The 16,179-nt window shown below is 54.3% G+C and overlaps 1 protein-coding gene across 1 annotated transcript; it reads right to left on the reverse strand.

The window, feature by feature from the left end:
* Positions 1 to 1,690: 1,690 nt before the first annotated feature.
* Positions 1,691 to 13,360, reverse strand: SLC38A7 (solute carrier family 38 member 7). The gene is made up of 11 exons (XM_024551527.3): positions 12,628 to 13,360; positions 11,150 to 11,527; positions 10,323 to 10,521; positions 9,959 to 10,103; positions 8,986 to 9,084; positions 8,298 to 8,355; positions 7,970 to 8,084; positions 6,798 to 6,945; positions 6,081 to 6,280; positions 5,227 to 5,281; positions 1,691 to 3,550 (listed from the first exon to the last, which is right to left on the reverse strand). Exons 2-11 carry the CDS (start codon positions 11,417 to 11,419, stop codon positions 3,448 to 3,450), a joined length of 1,392 nt encoding a protein of 463 aa, XP_024407295.2. The 5' UTR covers positions 11,420 to 11,527; positions 12,628 to 13,360; the 3' UTR covers positions 1,691 to 3,447.
* Positions 13,361 to 16,179: the final 2,819 nt, after the last annotated feature.

Raw genomic sequence — 16,179 nt, forward strand, 5'->3', positions numbered from 1 at the left:
TCAGGGATGACCCCTTCCATTTTAGACTTAGGGAAACAAGCCCAGAGAGGTGAAGTGACTTGCCCAGAACCAGTGGCCAAGCAGGCGTCGCACCACTTGCCATGGATTGGCTGGGAGAGTGACCCCAGGGTTCTGAGATCCGATGCTGGAGGCAGCATGGGGGAGGCAGGTTCCTGAGCTTGCCCTCTGGCGTCTGAGATCACCAGGCTGGTTCGGAGGGAGCCTTCTGCTTGCTCGTTTTCCCCTGCATGGTTAGAGGGCTGTCTGGCTCCAATTTTACTTCCTGTGTGTTTTGGGAGAACTAGTTAACATCTAGCTTTCGCTCCCTCCTCGAGTTGTTGTGGAGACCAAGTGAGATGATGTAAGCCAGGTGCTGGCACAAGGTAAGAACTCAACCCATTGTGGTTGATATTCATTCGTTAAGTTCAACAGCTACTGAACATGTACTTACTGTGTGCTGGGCACTGGGCCAAGATATCTGATGGGCAAGGAGGGCATGACCCTGCTCCCATGGAGCTTAGTCTAATAACGGGGGACGGATGTTATCAGTGTGGTGAGCAAGAGGTAGGGATGTCTTCAGTGAGATGGATGAATGGATGAATGTGGCTTTAGCTGTTACTTTGACTTTGGAATAAGTGTAACCTTTCCTTTTCTCTGTTCACTCAGAGACAGTGCAACCACACCACAAGCTGTTGGCCCCCTAGTCAGGTGTGAACCACGCCACAAAGCTGTCCCACCCCTCTAGCCTTTTGAAGTGTTTCCTCCTTGGAGAGTTCCTACTCCCACCAGCGGACAGGGGTCTCTGTTCACCTATAACTGGAGCGGGGGGTGGGGGGAGTGTAGTGGAAGGTGAGCTGGCTGGGCTGTACCCTGAGGCCTGGAGGGAGCCACTGAAGACCATCCGTCCCAGAATACTCTCCCACAGGCAGGCAGTGCTCCACCAACCACGGCCACTTTTCAGTTCTGCAAACCACCACGTACCTCCCACCACAGGGCTTTTGCACACGCAGGTCCTGTGGCTTGGAAAGGTCTCCCTGCCTCTTTTCCCGTTATTCCTACTCATCATTTAGGGGCTGGCTCAATGTTACTTCCTCCAGGAAGTTCTCCTTGACTCCAGGCCCAAATATAACATTCTATGTTTCCTTCTTGGCCTGTATCACAACTCACAAGTATATACTTGTGTGACCACTTGCTTAGCATCAGTTGTCCCCAGTAGACTGGGCACAGAACTGTGTCTGTTTTGCTGAGTGTCTTCTTGCCAGCACCGAGCACAATGACGGGCTTCACATGCCTCTGAAAGGGGAGGGATGGATGCACAGGAATCTGAAGCTCCCTGACAGGTTGAGGTCCGAGAGGGACAGGCAGCACGGGGGCCAGTTTGAGGCCACAGCAGTGCAGGGAAGACGAGGTGAGGGCCTGAGCTAGGGCATGGGCAGGACGAGGACTGCGGCTGATTCCGCAGTGGGTGGCGAAGGGTCAGTGGGCCACGAAGACAAGGCAGGCATCAAGAACCACTTGCAGCTTTTGAGCTTGGTGAAGGGAAGACGGTGGTGCCCATTCCTGAGATGGGGGTTACAGACAAAAAAGCTAGAAGGCCTTGCCCCCTCCCCGCCCAGCATGTCTTCTTCCTGTCAGCAGTGGCCTGGACTCTGTCCCCAGCACCAGACACAGGCCACACAGCTCAGCAGCACGCCCCTTTTTATTTACCATCTTCCCTGGACTATAGACAAGAAACAGTAAAATGCCCTGGCAGAGAGGGTAGGGGGCTCCTGAGTTGGGGCTGAGGCCGAATTCCAGCCCCCTTTCCTGACTGGTCGTGTCTGTGCAAGGACTCCCTCAGCTCCTTCTGCCCCTGAAATCCAGCATCAGGAGGCTGGGCAGCCATCCTCGTCAGGGGTGGTGCCAGCAGGGCCCAGAGAGGTACAACAGGCTGAGAGAAAACAGCAGAGTGGCTCTGGTCCCAGAGGCCCGGATGTGAGGAAAGGCAGGTCACCCAGCCTGGTAACTGAGCAAAATTCGGCCTGCAGCCAGCCTCTGCTTCTTACATCCGGCTGTCCTGGGGGCTGGGCCCCCCAACCCCTGTCCCAGTACAGAGGTTTCGTAAAGAGGGGTCAGGGAAATGCTGGGCGTTCCAGGCAGAGGACGCCTCAGCTGGTGCCTGGTGTGGGCCAGAGTGAGTGGCCCAGGTGTTCAAAATAAGAATATGGAATGGGAGAATAGTGTCCCTCCTCAGCCTCCCAGGGGCACAATCCAGGTGTGACCTCACTGTGACTGACAGGCCACCGAGACCGGGCCTGGTGGATGTGTGGAGCTGAAGAAGTAGAAGAGAGGGCTGGGCAGCCCACTCCCCAATACTTAGTGAGCAGGAGATTGAGTGACATAAAAATGGGGTGGGGGACGGAGCAGACAAGATCCAGATCGAAAGGGAAACATCCAGGCTGGAAAAACGGCTCTCAGTGCTACCCAGTCAGTGACCAATCAGCTGCAACGGTTGGCAGGGGAGGGCAGAGAGAAGCCATCACGGAAGGAGTAGATGCCAGACAGGCTCACCTTGACCCTGACCAGCCTGGCCTGCACAGGTCTGAAATGTTCCTAGCCTTCTCCACCACCTGCTTGTACCTCTGTAAAGAGAGGCCCCTGGAATCTGAGAAAGACCCCTCCCCCCACCCTGGGGGAAGCCGAGGAGTACTCACAGCACCGTGGCACAGGACGGCCCCTGGCCCCTGGCTGAGCCGGGCTGGCACCGTTTGTAAACATAAGACTTGGTGGTGTCTAGGGATGGAGGAGGGGAAGGATGCCTGGACCCTCAGGTCTGGGGAAAGACCCTGGGCGAGGCCCCAAAGCCTTGGGGAATGTCCAGCACCCACAGGAAAAGGGCTGTAGGTTCACTGTGGGCCTAGGAGGGAGTGGACCAGGCATGAACTCTGCCTTTGTGCACGTGCGTGAACCCAGCACTACCTGTGGACGCTCCTGGACCCCGGAGGAAGCCACTGCTGCGTGGTCTGCTGACGGACTGCAGCAGGCGCCAAGTCCCGGGGGAAGGAGCACAGTGCCTGCTCAGGACAGGCTGCTCTTCGGAGGACCACGGCCCTCTGCCTGCCCTCCTCCAGGGCATAGTCAGGCTGGATTCTTCCTCCGGAGGCCTGCTGATCCTCTGCACCCATGGGTTCCAGGCATGGAGAAGTTGAGAGCGGGGGCTGGGGTTCCTCTGTGACACTCCTCCACCATCCATGGCACTGCCAGGACAGGGGGGCAGGAAGGGAGCTGAGTGGAGCTGTCCAGAGGCGTGGGGCCTGATTTCAGCCCAGATCCATCGCTGGAAAAGGATGTCCAGATGTCATGCCACTGGCAGAGGGGAATGAGGCCAGACTCAGCTGGCCCTGCAGCTCTAAGAGATGGGATCCCAGGTGCAAGGGCAGAGGCCATGTGGTCCCAGGGAGGCCACAGTTATGCCAACAGGTCCACAAAGATGGCATTAGCTGTGGTCTGGCCGAAGATGAAGGCTCCCAGGGTGACTAAGAGGACTCCGTAAGCGACCAACACCCACCAGCTGCAGGGCAGAGGAAGAAAGAGGCCTGGTCAGTCAACCTGCGTCTGACTCTGCAGACTTCAACACACACACACACACACACACACATACACACACCATAACCACTTAAACCACTTCTGTGGGCAGAGCACTTCCTACTGCTCAAGGACTTTTCTTTCTTTCTCTACCAGTCAGGGCACATACCTGGGTTGCATGTGCCCTGACTTTTTCTTTCTCTTTCTCTCTTTCTCCCTCCCTCCCTATCTATCTATCATCAATCACTTATCTCTTTACAGAGAGAGGGGAAGGAAGAAAACAGGGAAACATCAATGTGTGGTTGCCTCTCATGCACCCCCTACTGGGGACCTAGCCTGAAACCCAGGCATGTGCCCTGACTGGGAATCGAACCAGTGACCTGCTCAAGGACTTTTCATACAAAGGAGTGTGCTGCCAGGTGTCTGACCCCTAATCCACACATGGGTAAGGCCAAGACCTAATGGGATTGACTGGTCACAGCAAGCTGAGGGCGGGACCAGGGTCAGACTGCATGTCTCCTGATGGAAAGACATTTTGGGGAAAAAGCAGATCCCGTGGAGTGTGAGCCATGTCATTAAAAAAAAAAAAAAAAGGCAGACATCTGCAAATGTACCAAAAATGTAAATGTATGCATCAAAAATAGTAACAAGGTTATGATGTATGTAAAGTATATGCATGAAAATGTATGTAGGTCTGAATCAAATGTATGTATCAAAAACAGCAACAGGGTTATAACCAGGTATTGAGATGAAGGGTGACTTGTAATTTCTTCCTTAGACTTATCTGTGTTCTTTTTAGGTTTTCTACGATGAATATCACTTGCACAATAACTTTTAAGAAGCAAGCAACCTGTTCTCAACCTCTCTGATATTCAAGAGAGTATGCAAATTCAAACAGTGTAGTGTTTTACAACCGTCCATTTAAACAGAAATTTACAAGGCAGTCCTGCCCACCGCCGGCAGGGGCGTGGGGAAAGCTGCTGGGACTCTGGCTGGCGCTGCCTTTGTGGGGGGCAATTAGAACCCACGTGCCACAGTGGAAAGGAGCATGCCTTGTGATGTAGCAATTTCCTTCTACGAATCGATCCCACCAAGATCTTTGAACAGGTGTGGCAAGATGTGTGTGTATAAGAGCATTCACACTCAGGGCACATTCCTGCAACAGAATATCCTGCAGCCATTAAAAAAGGAAGGAGTAGGTTTTCTTGGGCTGACGTAGAGTCATCTCCAAGATACATGGTTAAGTGAAAAGGCAAACAAACAAACCAGCAAGTGGCAGGAAAGTGTGTCTGGCATGAAAACATTAAAAAAAAAAAAATCCCAAATGCCACATGGCTGTGCACACGTATGCACAGCTTCGTGCACACAGACAGGCACACGTGCGCAGGATGGTCCGCCAGGGCACAGGCCCTGCTGGTGACGAGAAGCTGGGGACGGAGGAGGGTGGCACCAGGGCTGTGGGAGAGGAGCGACTTCCACTTCTTTCTCTAAAGTCCTTTAGAAGTGTTTGAATGATTACAGTGAGCACGTTACCCATTTTAAATAAAGTATTTTAAAATCTTGTGCAAATATCCTGACCCCTATGATTTTTAAGACCCCCCTAAGATTGTCTCCTGATCAGGTGCCTCCCCAGAGAGGATCAAGGGCGGGGCCCTGCTTTACCTAGCAGGTTTGACTTCCTCCATCTCAGAGAGTTTGGCTTGAATGAGGCACAGCCCTGGAAGAGAAGAGGTGGCCCTGAGAGCTTGGGTGGGGCTCCCTCCCTCCGACCCAGCCTCCCCCCTTACCAAGACGCAGTGGTGGTTGATGGAGAAAGGCCCGTTCACTCTTCCAGACATGCCATCTCCGCTCCCCACACCCAGCTGGAGGCCTGGCATCTGCTCTCCCATGAGAGGTCAGCATTTGCCAGGCCGCATGCAAGACTCAGAGCTAAAGGGACAGCACACTCCCGGCCCTTCCCAGTGCACTGCTGCATGGACGTGGCCCTCTTGCTCCAAGCCAAGTGGCAAAGGCTTTCAAGGTTGTCTCCTAAATAGAAATAAGCTGGGTACCGGCAGAGCTCATGGCTGAGCAGATGGGAAAATATCCCAGAGATCTGATGGGGGCCCTGTGACTGACACTCAGGTGTTCCGGCTTCTGCACCAGGGCACCAGATCCCATTGCCCTCTGGGGACTGAACCAGCCAGATCCCTGATGGCCAGGGAGCAACAGATACTTGAATGGAGGACTAAAGGTATGGGCTGTGGACCCAGACAGACTTGGGGTTGAAAGGCTGTTACTCATTAGCTGAGTGTGTTAACAGCGAGGCAAGTGTTACACTCCCCAAACCTCACAGCTCCTTGTCAGTAAAATGGAGAGAACATCTTTTCAGACGACACCTGGACAGGTTTTTAGCCCAGAGCCTGTGGTGCATGACAGTAAATGCTGGTGGTTTCTTCCCATCTGGGGACTGGTGAGCGACTGCAGAGTTGAGGCTGGGAGGGTGTCAGTGCTGTGGGGGTGCTGGGGGTCCGCACCTGGGAAGACGAAGATGAAGCAAGCGGCCAGGCCCCCGATGACTGAGATGACCTTGCCGATGTCGGGGATGAAGAGCGCCAGCAGCAGGGTGAGCAGGAACCAGACCAGCGTCTGCAGCACTCGCCGCCGCCGCTCCCGGCCCACGTCCTCCTCCACGGGCACCCCCTGGTAGCGCAGCCAGAGGCCTTCAACCACCGCCCTGGGCCAGCACACGGTGGGCTCAGAGGCACGCCTGCCAACTGCCCCCACCTCTGCTCCCGGGCCCAAATCCCTGGCTATGTAGATGGCGGGTGAGTCTGTTCCCTGTTCTATAGAGCAGGCAAAGCAGCAATCTGCTCAGGCTGTCATAGGGCCTGGATGAGAGGGTGAATGTGGAGGGCTCAGCGCCCTGCTGGCCCAGGGTGGGATCACCAGTGGGGACTGATTCGTTCCTTCTGCTGTAAAGGAAGGGTCTGGGACACCCAGAAGGCTGGGTGTTCAGAACGGGATCTGGACTAGAGGTTCTCAGAGGACTCACAGAATGTTCTGGGGACCCTGGGACAAAGGGGGCCCCAAGTCCCAGCTGGGGGTCCTGACAGGGCCATGCTGGGCACTGACTCTTTCCTACGGGTTGCAGTTTCTCCGACAACATGAGTTCCATGCAAGGCCAAAGGGCCGGTTCACAGGGCTTTCAGGGGCCCTGAGGGAGCACCCCACTGGGGCGGGGAGGGGCTCACCGGCCACAGAAGTGCAGGATGGAGTAGGAGGTGAGTACGCTCAGGATGATGAAGGCACGGGCCACAGCCACGGCCATGTCGTTGGAGGGATAGGACAGGAGCACGTCAGGGTCCACGGAAGCTCCGAAGGTCAGGAAGCCACAGATGCCTGAGGGCAGGGAGAAAAGGGCGGGGTGGGGGCCACCCTGGGTGGGTGAGTGGGATGGACCGTCCACAATAACCCCTCCCCCAGGCACTAACACATTAACCTGTCATTTCCTTCATAGCTAGTCTCTCTGAATTCTTTCTTTCTAAAACTTGTTTATCATCTGCTTCTCCAACCAGAACACAAGCCCCAAGAGAGCAGGGACTCTGCCTAGTTGCCTCTCTTGTCCCTGGCTGTGACTTCAGAGGGAGAAGAGGTCTGGCCCTGAGCCGTTGGTGGACGGCATTGTGGGACCACTCTCTGGGCCTCCCAGTTGGGCTCCCTCGTCCCAGCCGTTCTCAATATGGACCCACAGCCACCCTTCACCGGCACAAGTGCTGAAGGTGCTTGCGCTCCAGACCTGGCAGTCCTCAAGGCCCAGCAGGACCTGGACCTGGCCCTGTCGCCTGCCCCAGCTCTTTCCACCCCAGCTGCACAGGCCTCTCTCTGCCCCAGCCTCAGGCACTGGGTGTTTCTGGTTCCTGTCTGGCATGCTCTTCTTCCAGCCCTTCAGATCCTGACTCCTTCCTATCACCTTGGCCTCCCCAAATGTGACCCCCTTGGAGAGAAGCCTTCTGTGAACCATCCCCTAACGTCATTCCCCCCGCTTCCCACTGACATCTGCCTGTCTCACAGTCACTGAGACACTCACTACTGCCTGAGAGTCCTTGCTGACTCCCGAGTTTCTCTTGCAGGACCGCCTCTCCCCCTAGACTGTCAGTTCTAGGAGGGCGGGGCCAGCCCCCCCCCATCTCCATGGCCCCCCTGCTGAGAACAGTTTTGGAGAGCTGCTGAGCCAATGGGCGATTGTTTGGGCGGGGGGCGGGGGGGGGGGGCCCAAGACAGCCCAAGTTCAAGGCAATGCCAACAGAAGGATCTGACATGCTGAGAGTGTGGGGCTGTCCCCAGGAAAGCTGGGCCAGAGGACTTGGGAACAAAGAGGGGAAGCAGGAGCGCCCCAAACTCGGCCCGCAGAGGGAGCGCTCACCTGTGCCCATGTACACAGCCAGGGCTATGACCATGGCGGCCGTCACCACCCCGCCCCACGTCTTCACCTCAGGCTGCCGCATGCTGTTGAAGATGGGCACGCTGCTCACGTGGCACTGTCAGGGCAAAGGTCATAGTTATGGTGGCAGAGTGGCCTCATCCCCCGTTTCCAGAGGGAGATATCTTGGGATAAAAGCCATAGGGACGAAAAGCAAATCCTGGGGTCCCCACTCCTTCCTTCCTCCCAGGACACCCATCCTGCCTAATGTGGGCTCCATCCCAGGGTGGGGAGTGAGCTAAGGGGACAACAGAAACCTTGCAACTGGCACCTGAAATCCAAAGCAGATGGTGGGCATGGCATTGAACACGGCCATCCAGGAAGCTGGCCTGTGGATAAGCACACAAGAATCTGCTGCCTGGGGCCCCACACAGCCACCCGCCACCCCCATGTGCTTACTCCTCGTTCAGCCCACCCCGGCCTCCGCCAACGAGCACTCTGCACATTCAACCCACAGCAGTCTGGGAACCGGGAGAGGCTACATCCCCATCTCACAGGTCTGTAAATTGGGCTCTGGGAGGCCCCCCCGGGACCAGAATCCAGAATGTCTGGCTCCTACCCTGGGGCTTTTGCATTTTTGGTTTGTTCCTTTCAAAAAAAAAAAAAAAGAGGAAACTCAAAATGACAAAACAGGTCCATCTTCATGTAGAAGACACAAAAATTATAGATAATTACAAGCTAGAACAGTGTGCACCTGCAGCATGTGGCCCGGTCTCACGCTGGCTCAGAGGTTGGATGTTAGTGGCAAAGCCTCCCCATCCCTGGTTCCCACTCTTCCCTTCAGTGAGAAGAGGCCAGGACCTCTTGCCTCCTCCCTGCAGTGACCAGCGAGTCAAGCCCTGATGTGCTAAAGAACCATGAGACGAGCAGCTGTGTGGCCCTTGGATGTTGGACCCGGCACCTTCTGGGGCCCAGGCAGCAGATTCTCTGCCAGGTGTCTCCTGGGGGCCCTCACTCACCTGGTCAGGATGTCCCCTGGGGTCATCTCTTTATCCGGCCAGATGTATTTGATGATTACGATGGCAGTGACGTACCAGGTGCCCACGACGCTCAGGAAGCTGCCAAGAGGAATGAACTGAACTTCCCCCTCCCAGCCCCAGCTGCCCCTTTCTCTGATTCCACCCCAGGGGCATCTACCCTCGGCTCTGGTGACCACGAGTGTCTACTGCACGAATTGGGAGGCTGTTTCAAGCAAAGACTCAAGGAATGCATGGGAAGTAAGTTTTGGAGAAACTGGCCACAGCTAGGAGGGAGCTGGACCCCAACAGGGGACCAGACTGACATTTCTGACCATTAGGAAGCGCACTGGCTCAGCTCCATGGCTTGCAGGCCTGGGCTTCAGAGCACGTCTCCTACTTCAGTCCGAGCAGCCCCCACTTGGCCAGGGCTGCAAGCAGGGCTGTAAGACCATCTCTCCAGCTAGGAGATTCTGGAGGTACAAGGGTTGAAGGTACAAATACTGGAATGTTAACATCACAGGGGACCTTGGAGACAGCTGAGTGTGACCTGGTCAGGTATGGATGACAGCAAAGTTTTTCAGACTCTGAGCCAGGAAGCCAGTCCCCTCCCATCATAACAAGCTGCGTGGAAGACGCTGCCAGGCTGACAACCCCAACTGATCAAAAACCCCATCCTCTCTGGGCAAGCCAAGGCCCAGGCCAGGTGGCTGCCTTCACACTTCACACACCTGTCATCTGTCCCTTCTGTGACAAGGACACTGGAACTGACTATCCCAAGCATGCAAAGGGCCACTGTCTCCCTTGCTGCCGACAGAAAAGGAGGTCTCGTGCTGCAAGCCCTGGCTGGCCGGCCCTGCCTGCTCTTGCTGCCCCAGAAGATGAGGTGGCATGGGGGACGGGGCACCCCAGCAGCCCTTGGGTCTCCAGCTGCCTGCAACCAGAGCCTGGCCCAAGTTGGGGAGGGGCTCCGAACCTGGCATATTTCTGGAAGCCGATCTCCCTGGGGATGGAAAGGGGCAGGATGAAGAGGAAGGCAGTGAGGCTGATGGTGAACTTGCGGTCTGTGTACCAGGGGCTGCCGCCGGCCCCCTCAGGCTCCTTTGCCAGCACAGCTATGACTGCACAGGGAGGAAGGAGGGAGCGTCATGCCAGGCCACTGCAGGGCATGGCCCTCGGCTCTGCTGGGTATCAGCGGCCCAGCAGCCAGGAGGGAGGGCTCCCAGGGGAATGTGGGGCCCAGGGGAGGCCTCAGGCAGGTGTGCCTCGCCCTTTCCCTTCACCCCCAGGATCCCCAGGGCCAAGGGCGAGGGGGGAGGTAGCTATGGAGGGAACCTCACTTTTGTCCTGCTGGTCCCCAATGATGATGAGAAAGGCGATGCAGGTGCCGAAGGTATAGATGGCAATGGACACCTCACACAGCACGCCTGTCACCTTGCCACACACAGCCCACACTACCTCCTGGTAGGTCCGCTCATTGCTGGCCTGCGAGCAGTAGGCCAGGATGACGAGGCCGCTGATGATGAAAACCAGCATGCCCTGCGGGCAGGAGCAGGGCAAGAGGGTGTGGGAAAAGCCTGGCAGCCAAGGGCAGCCTGGTCCTGCTCAGCATTTACCGGGCCAGTGATCAAAGCTGGTGTGGAAAATAAGCCTCCTCTCGCTGGGCAATTTTAGTGGATTACTGGAGGCTGCCCACTTAAGATTTCTTTAGAAGCAAAAGCAGCTCTGTGGAAAATTTCACACACACACAAAAGGAGACAGAATGATATAATGGACCCCCATGTCCTCATCGTTCAGCTTCAGAAATGATCAATTCATGGCCAATCTTGTTTCATCTATTCCTTTTCCCAGTCTGTATTATGTTGAAGAAAATAAACAAGTTCTCATACCATTTCATCAGTATTTCACGTAGTGCTAAAAGATAAGGGGCTACTTCTTAAACATAACCACGAGATTGTATGCAATTGATGTCAACTTTCCCCAATTGCTGGGAAGGCTTCTGAAGCTCAGAGGAGTGAATGAGGGAATAGATCAGTTTGTCTGCCAAGTGTGAGGGTGGGGAGAGGGGCAGCTCTGACCATCCCTGATCCAAAGCCTTCCCTTCAAGGCAAAGAGGCCAGACTCGTCAGCTGAATTGCATTCCTGCCCCCTGGGCCTGCACACTCACCATCTGCAGGGTGATGCCGGCTGCCACGCCCCCGGCAGTGCTGAAGGCTGCTGGGAAGTTGAGCAATCCTGCACCCAGGCAGGCGTTGACGACAATGAAGACGGCCCCGAATGTGGACGTGGCACCTCTGCTCAGACTTTCAGGAGAGGCCTCCGCCTCACCCTTAGGGTCCGAGTCCACACAGGGACTCTGCAGCAGACGGGCCCGCTCCCCAGCGTCCGTGCTGAAGCCCCACTCGCCGAGGTCACTGTTGATGCTGACCTGGGCCATGGCCCTGAGAGCCCTGTCTCTGCAGGGCCTGCAGAGTCTGCCTCACGACCACATCGCCTGTTCAGAGCTGTTCTCCTGGGAGGCCTGTGGGCTCTGGCTCGTCTCAGCCTAGACAGGAAAGGCAGGTATCATTGTTATCCCCAGGTAGGCACGGAAAGGTGAAACAACTTTCCCAAGAGCAGATGGCCGGGATTCAAGCCCAGGGGCACCTCTGTGCAGAGCACTGTATTGGGTGCCACAGCGGGGGGTGGCAGAGACAGAAGTAGGTCCGGGGCAAGTCCTGCTAGAGAGAGGCCACGTATGGGGCAGGAGTATCATGGACATATCTCATTCTGTCCTTATGACAGGGTCACATATTAGCAAGTTGCAGAGCAGGATTGGGATACAGATCTGTCTGCCTTCCCAGCCTGTTTCCACACCACAGGGTCCAAGAGCAGCCCTCACTCAGAACCGAGGGCATTTCAATGTATTACAGCCCGGGGCATCTCCCTCCAGCCGAGTCTAAGTTCTGAATAGCTTTCAAAGTCCCCAGACCACAGACCAGTACCAGATGTTGGCCTGTTAAACTGGGCCCCCTAGCAGGAGGTGAGCAGCAGGCAAGCTTTGCTCACATTACCCCCTGAACTTCACCTCCTTTTTTCCTCCCCGACCCCTGCTGGACCTTGGAAAAATTGTCTTCCATGAAACCAGTCCCTGGTGCCAAAAAAGTTGGGGACTGCTGAACTACAGAGGCATCCTCTCTGATGCCCTCGACACCCTGGGAATTTAGAATGACAAAGGAGGACCTCTGGGTAGTCAGATGCTTCCCGTTGCTTCTCCTGGGTGATGGTCCAACAAAGCTGGGAATGGTACACTCATGAGTGGGGAAAAAGGAGTGCTCTGGTGCTCTGAGACATTGGTCACCACACATGCAACCAAGCTCAGGAGGCCACCTCTCTGCTGGCTCCAACTCCAGACAGATCAGTCAGGTGCCACAGGGCTTCCTCTTATGCAACCGGCCACCCCGCAGGAACTCAGCCAGAAAATCAAAGCAGTAAGTAGTGGAGGAAGAGCCTTCAGCTCTCAGGCTTCCAGCACTGCTCCAGAGTCCACGCTGCCAGGGCTGTGAGACCTCTTTCTCAGCCCTGTTCACATCTCAGACACGGAACTGTAAGATCTCTGGGCCTCCCCTCCCGCCACATTACTCAGCTCCATCGTCCCCAGCTTACCTGCTCGTGCACCTGACGGGCTATGATGGAGGACCTATGCAAAGATGTGGGATCTGATTCTCTTCACTTCTCTCTCTGGTCCCACGTTTCTTTTTCTTTCCTTCTTCTTCTTCTTCTTCTTCTTTTTTCCCTTCAAGGCTTTACTTAAAATGTGCTGTCAGCAGAGTGAAGAGTCTGAGCTGTTTCTGCGCTGGTCAGCAAAGTTAAGGGAACAGCCGTTTTGCCTGAAAGTCATAGAAGGGAGCACCAGATCAGTTAGGTGAACAGACCCAGGGAGCGAAAGACTCTAGACCAACGCAGAGCAGGTGGTTGGCAGAGTCAGAACTAGAGGCCTGGTGCCTGCGTGCTCAGGCCAGAGCTGTAATCACTGCAGTAGGCCCCTCTGATCCCAACCCCAGCCGGCTCCCACTCCAGCCTGGGGCTAGATCCCAGAAGTATGAGGGATGGGCTGCAATGGGACGTGGGCCAGGGTGCACCCGGCGCGCAGGCGACGACCCCCAGGCCTTTAGTGAGAAGAGTGGGCTGCTATGGGGTAAACTGGGGAAGGGCTCCGCAAATCGATCCAGGCCTAGGGCAGGGTGGAGACTGGGCAGACACCGGCCAACCGACGGCAGGCGTGCGACCGAGGACGCCGGGCTTCGGAGCCCCCTGCAGGGCGTGGGCAGGGCTCTTCTGCGGTGTGGGATCTGGGTACTCGGGGTCCTAGAGCTTCCACTCTCCACCGCTTCTACCTCCTGCCACCTACCCTCGGTGCTTCATGCCCCTGCCGGCTGCGAAGACACGTGAACAGCGGTCACCTGATCGCTGGGACACGAGAGGGCCGTGAGGCACGCTGGGAGTTGTAGTTTCGCAGCTAGTATCCCACGGTTTGTGTGTACTAGTTTGTGTAAGTGAACACGTGTTGAAGGACATCTGAGTTATTTACAGGTTTAAAAAACATAATAGCTTTTTTGAACTTTATGCATTTTACCATAAAATCGATACTTTAAAAGTGTCCAAAACAGTGGTTTTTAGTATATTCATAGGGTTTTGCAACCATACCCACTAATTTCAGCATTGTCATCACCCGTTCCCTGCCCCCTCCTCCCACCCCCCCCCCCCGCGGGGAAAAAAACAACCCTGTAACCATTAGCGGTCACCACCGGCATTCCTTCCTCCCCCAAGCCCCTGGCAACCACTATCCTACTTTGTTTTGGAGGACCTGGTATTAAGTTTCATCCATGTTGGAGCATATTAGTACTTCATTCTATTAAAAATTATTTTATTTATTTATAGAGAGGGGGTAAGGGAGGGAGAAAGAGGGAGAGAAACATCGACGTGAGAGATACATTGATCAGCTGCCTCTTGCAAGCCCCCAACCAGGCACAGGGCCCGCAAACCCAGGCATGTACCCTGAGTGGGAATCGGCCCAGTGACCTTTGGTTTGCGGGCGGCACTCAATCCACCCAGCCACACCAGCCAGGGCAGTACTTCATTCCATTTTATTGCTAAATAATATTTCATGGTATGGATATTCTACATTTTATTTATTCATCAGTTGATTGGACATCTGGATTGGTTCCACTTTTTGGTCATTGTGAATAATGCCAGTATGAACATTCACGTTCAAGTTTTTGTATGGATGCGTGTTTTCATTTACCTTGGGTATGTGTATATGTAGAAGTGGAATTGCTGGGTCAAATGGTAACCCCGTGTTTAACTTTTTGAGAATTGCTGGACTGTTTTCCCAAGCATCTCTACCATTGTCCATTCCTATCAACAGAGTGAGAGTTCCAATTGCTCCACATCCTTGCCAACCCTTGTCATTGTCTGTCCTTTTTATTACAGTCGCCCTAGTGGGCGTGAAGTGATTCTCACTGTGGCTTTGATTTGCATTTCCCTGATGACTAATGACGTTAGCATCTTTCCATGTGCTTATTGGCCATTTGTGTGTCTTCTCCTCTCAAGCTGGTCGAGTGGACTGGGCTTCAGACATTTAGACAAATGTAAGCCTGAAGCAGTTTAGTCTAATAGTAACCAATGGCTGGCCAATGGGTCAGCTGTGCCTGAACTGCCTAGAACTTCTCTTTTCACTATTAAAAAAAATAAAAGACTCCCAAGCCTTATTTCAGACATACTGAGTCAGAATGTCCAGAGGTAAGGCCAGGGCACCAATATTAAAAAAAAAAAAAAATTCAGATTTGGGAATTCTTCTACCTTAAATTATAATAAAACAAAGAAAGGCATGCCTATTCTTTCTGAGCAGGCAAACTACCTCTTCCATCAGGTGGATGAACATTAACATTTTCGACCCAGACTAGAAAACTAGGGAAGGGTTGAAGGCCAACAGCCTGAACTGCTGAGAAAAACACACCCCACGTGACCCTGTTCGGTGAGGAAAGGGACTTAGTTCACCACGAGCTGGCAATGCATGTGTTTAAAAATAACGAGGTCAGCAGGGTGGTCAGGTTCCTTTCCCAGCTGTCTTGGCAGCCAACTGGCAACCATTTGGTTCCAGACAGGGAAACTTAAAGCAGTTTCTCCTAACCTAGGCAGTCAGTCCCTGTTTGGAGCAGCCGAATAATGTTTCTTGTTTTCCCTCTTAAGATACTTTTCCAAAGATGTCCAGTCGAAGGCCATTCCAGATAAGCTCACTCGCTTATCCATCTACCACCTTGGTGTATCCATTCTCAACAGGGACACAGAAGGGTCAGGGTCAGGAGCAAGCCTGCTGTGCACTGTGTCCCCTGGGGTGTGAGCAGGAGCGAGGGGGAGAGAGCAAGCTGAGCCCGCTGCCGCCTCCAACAGCCATCCAAACACCATGGACATGCCCTTGGCCTGGCTCCTGCTCCACTGCCTGCTTGGTCAATGCCTGTTCCATCGTGAATAGCTCCTAGCAGGAAGCAGAAGGGGACAGAATAACCTTGATGCCAAGCAGGTGCCATCGCTAGATGTCTGCTGACAGAGTATATGACTTTATGGTAGAGGTTGCAGACTGGCAACCTGCTGTTTGCATCTTACTTGTAAATCATTAAAAAAATTGAATTAGTTGCCAACTTTGAAGCATCAATAGACCTCCCATAAAAACCAGGATTTGTTTCATTTGAAAAATAAGACCTGCAATCCTGGACTTTATCCTCACAGTGCTTGTCATTTGCCCACTACCCATCACTGAGGACGAGGGTTGGTCACACAGGATCACCTCATGTCCAGGTTGCGTGTCTCTTGTTAACTTTACATTCACTGTTTGTACTCCCTGCCTGGATCCCACAGACATCTGAAGCTGCTGCCTCCCCCCATCTCCTTTGCTCCCTGCCCACATCCACAAGATCCTTTGAGGCACTCCACTTGCCTCTCCAGCGTCCAGGGGGTTATACCTACATTTTCAGCATCTGTGGAGTGGACAAGCCGAGCAGTGAGACAAAGGCAAAATGTGTACCTTTAGCTTACATTCGGAACAGCTAACACCTCTATAGGTTTACGGTCAGCTGGATGTGACTTCGGATTTCTGGGATATACATCCACTGCTGCCCTTTCCTCCCATTAAAGAAAAGATAGCAGAGAAGACAGAGG

Source organism: Desmodus rotundus, chromosome 12, assembly GCF_022682495.2.
Source record: "Desmodus rotundus isolate HL8 chromosome 12, HLdesRot8A.1, whole genome shotgun sequence".
Lineage (NCBI taxonomy): Eukaryota > Metazoa > Chordata > Mammalia > Chiroptera > Phyllostomidae > Desmodus > Desmodus rotundus.

What these genes read in the sequence shown, in the direction of transcription:
- SLC38A7 (XM_024551527.3), bottom strand. Translation starts at nt 11,419, where the DNA reads ATGGCCCAGGTCAGCATCAACAGTGACCTCGGCGAGTGGGGCTTCAGC. An exon ending in GGCTTCCAGAAATATGCCAG is followed by an intron (nt 9,085 to 9,958) that starts GTTCGGAGCCCC and finishes TCCTCTTGGCAG; the next exon opens with CTTCCTGAGCGTCGTGGGCA. An exon ending in GGCTGTGTACATGGGCACAG is followed by an intron (nt 6,946 to 7,969) that starts GTGAGCGCTCCC and finishes CCCTGCCCTCAG; the next exon opens with GCATCTGTGGCTTCCTGACC.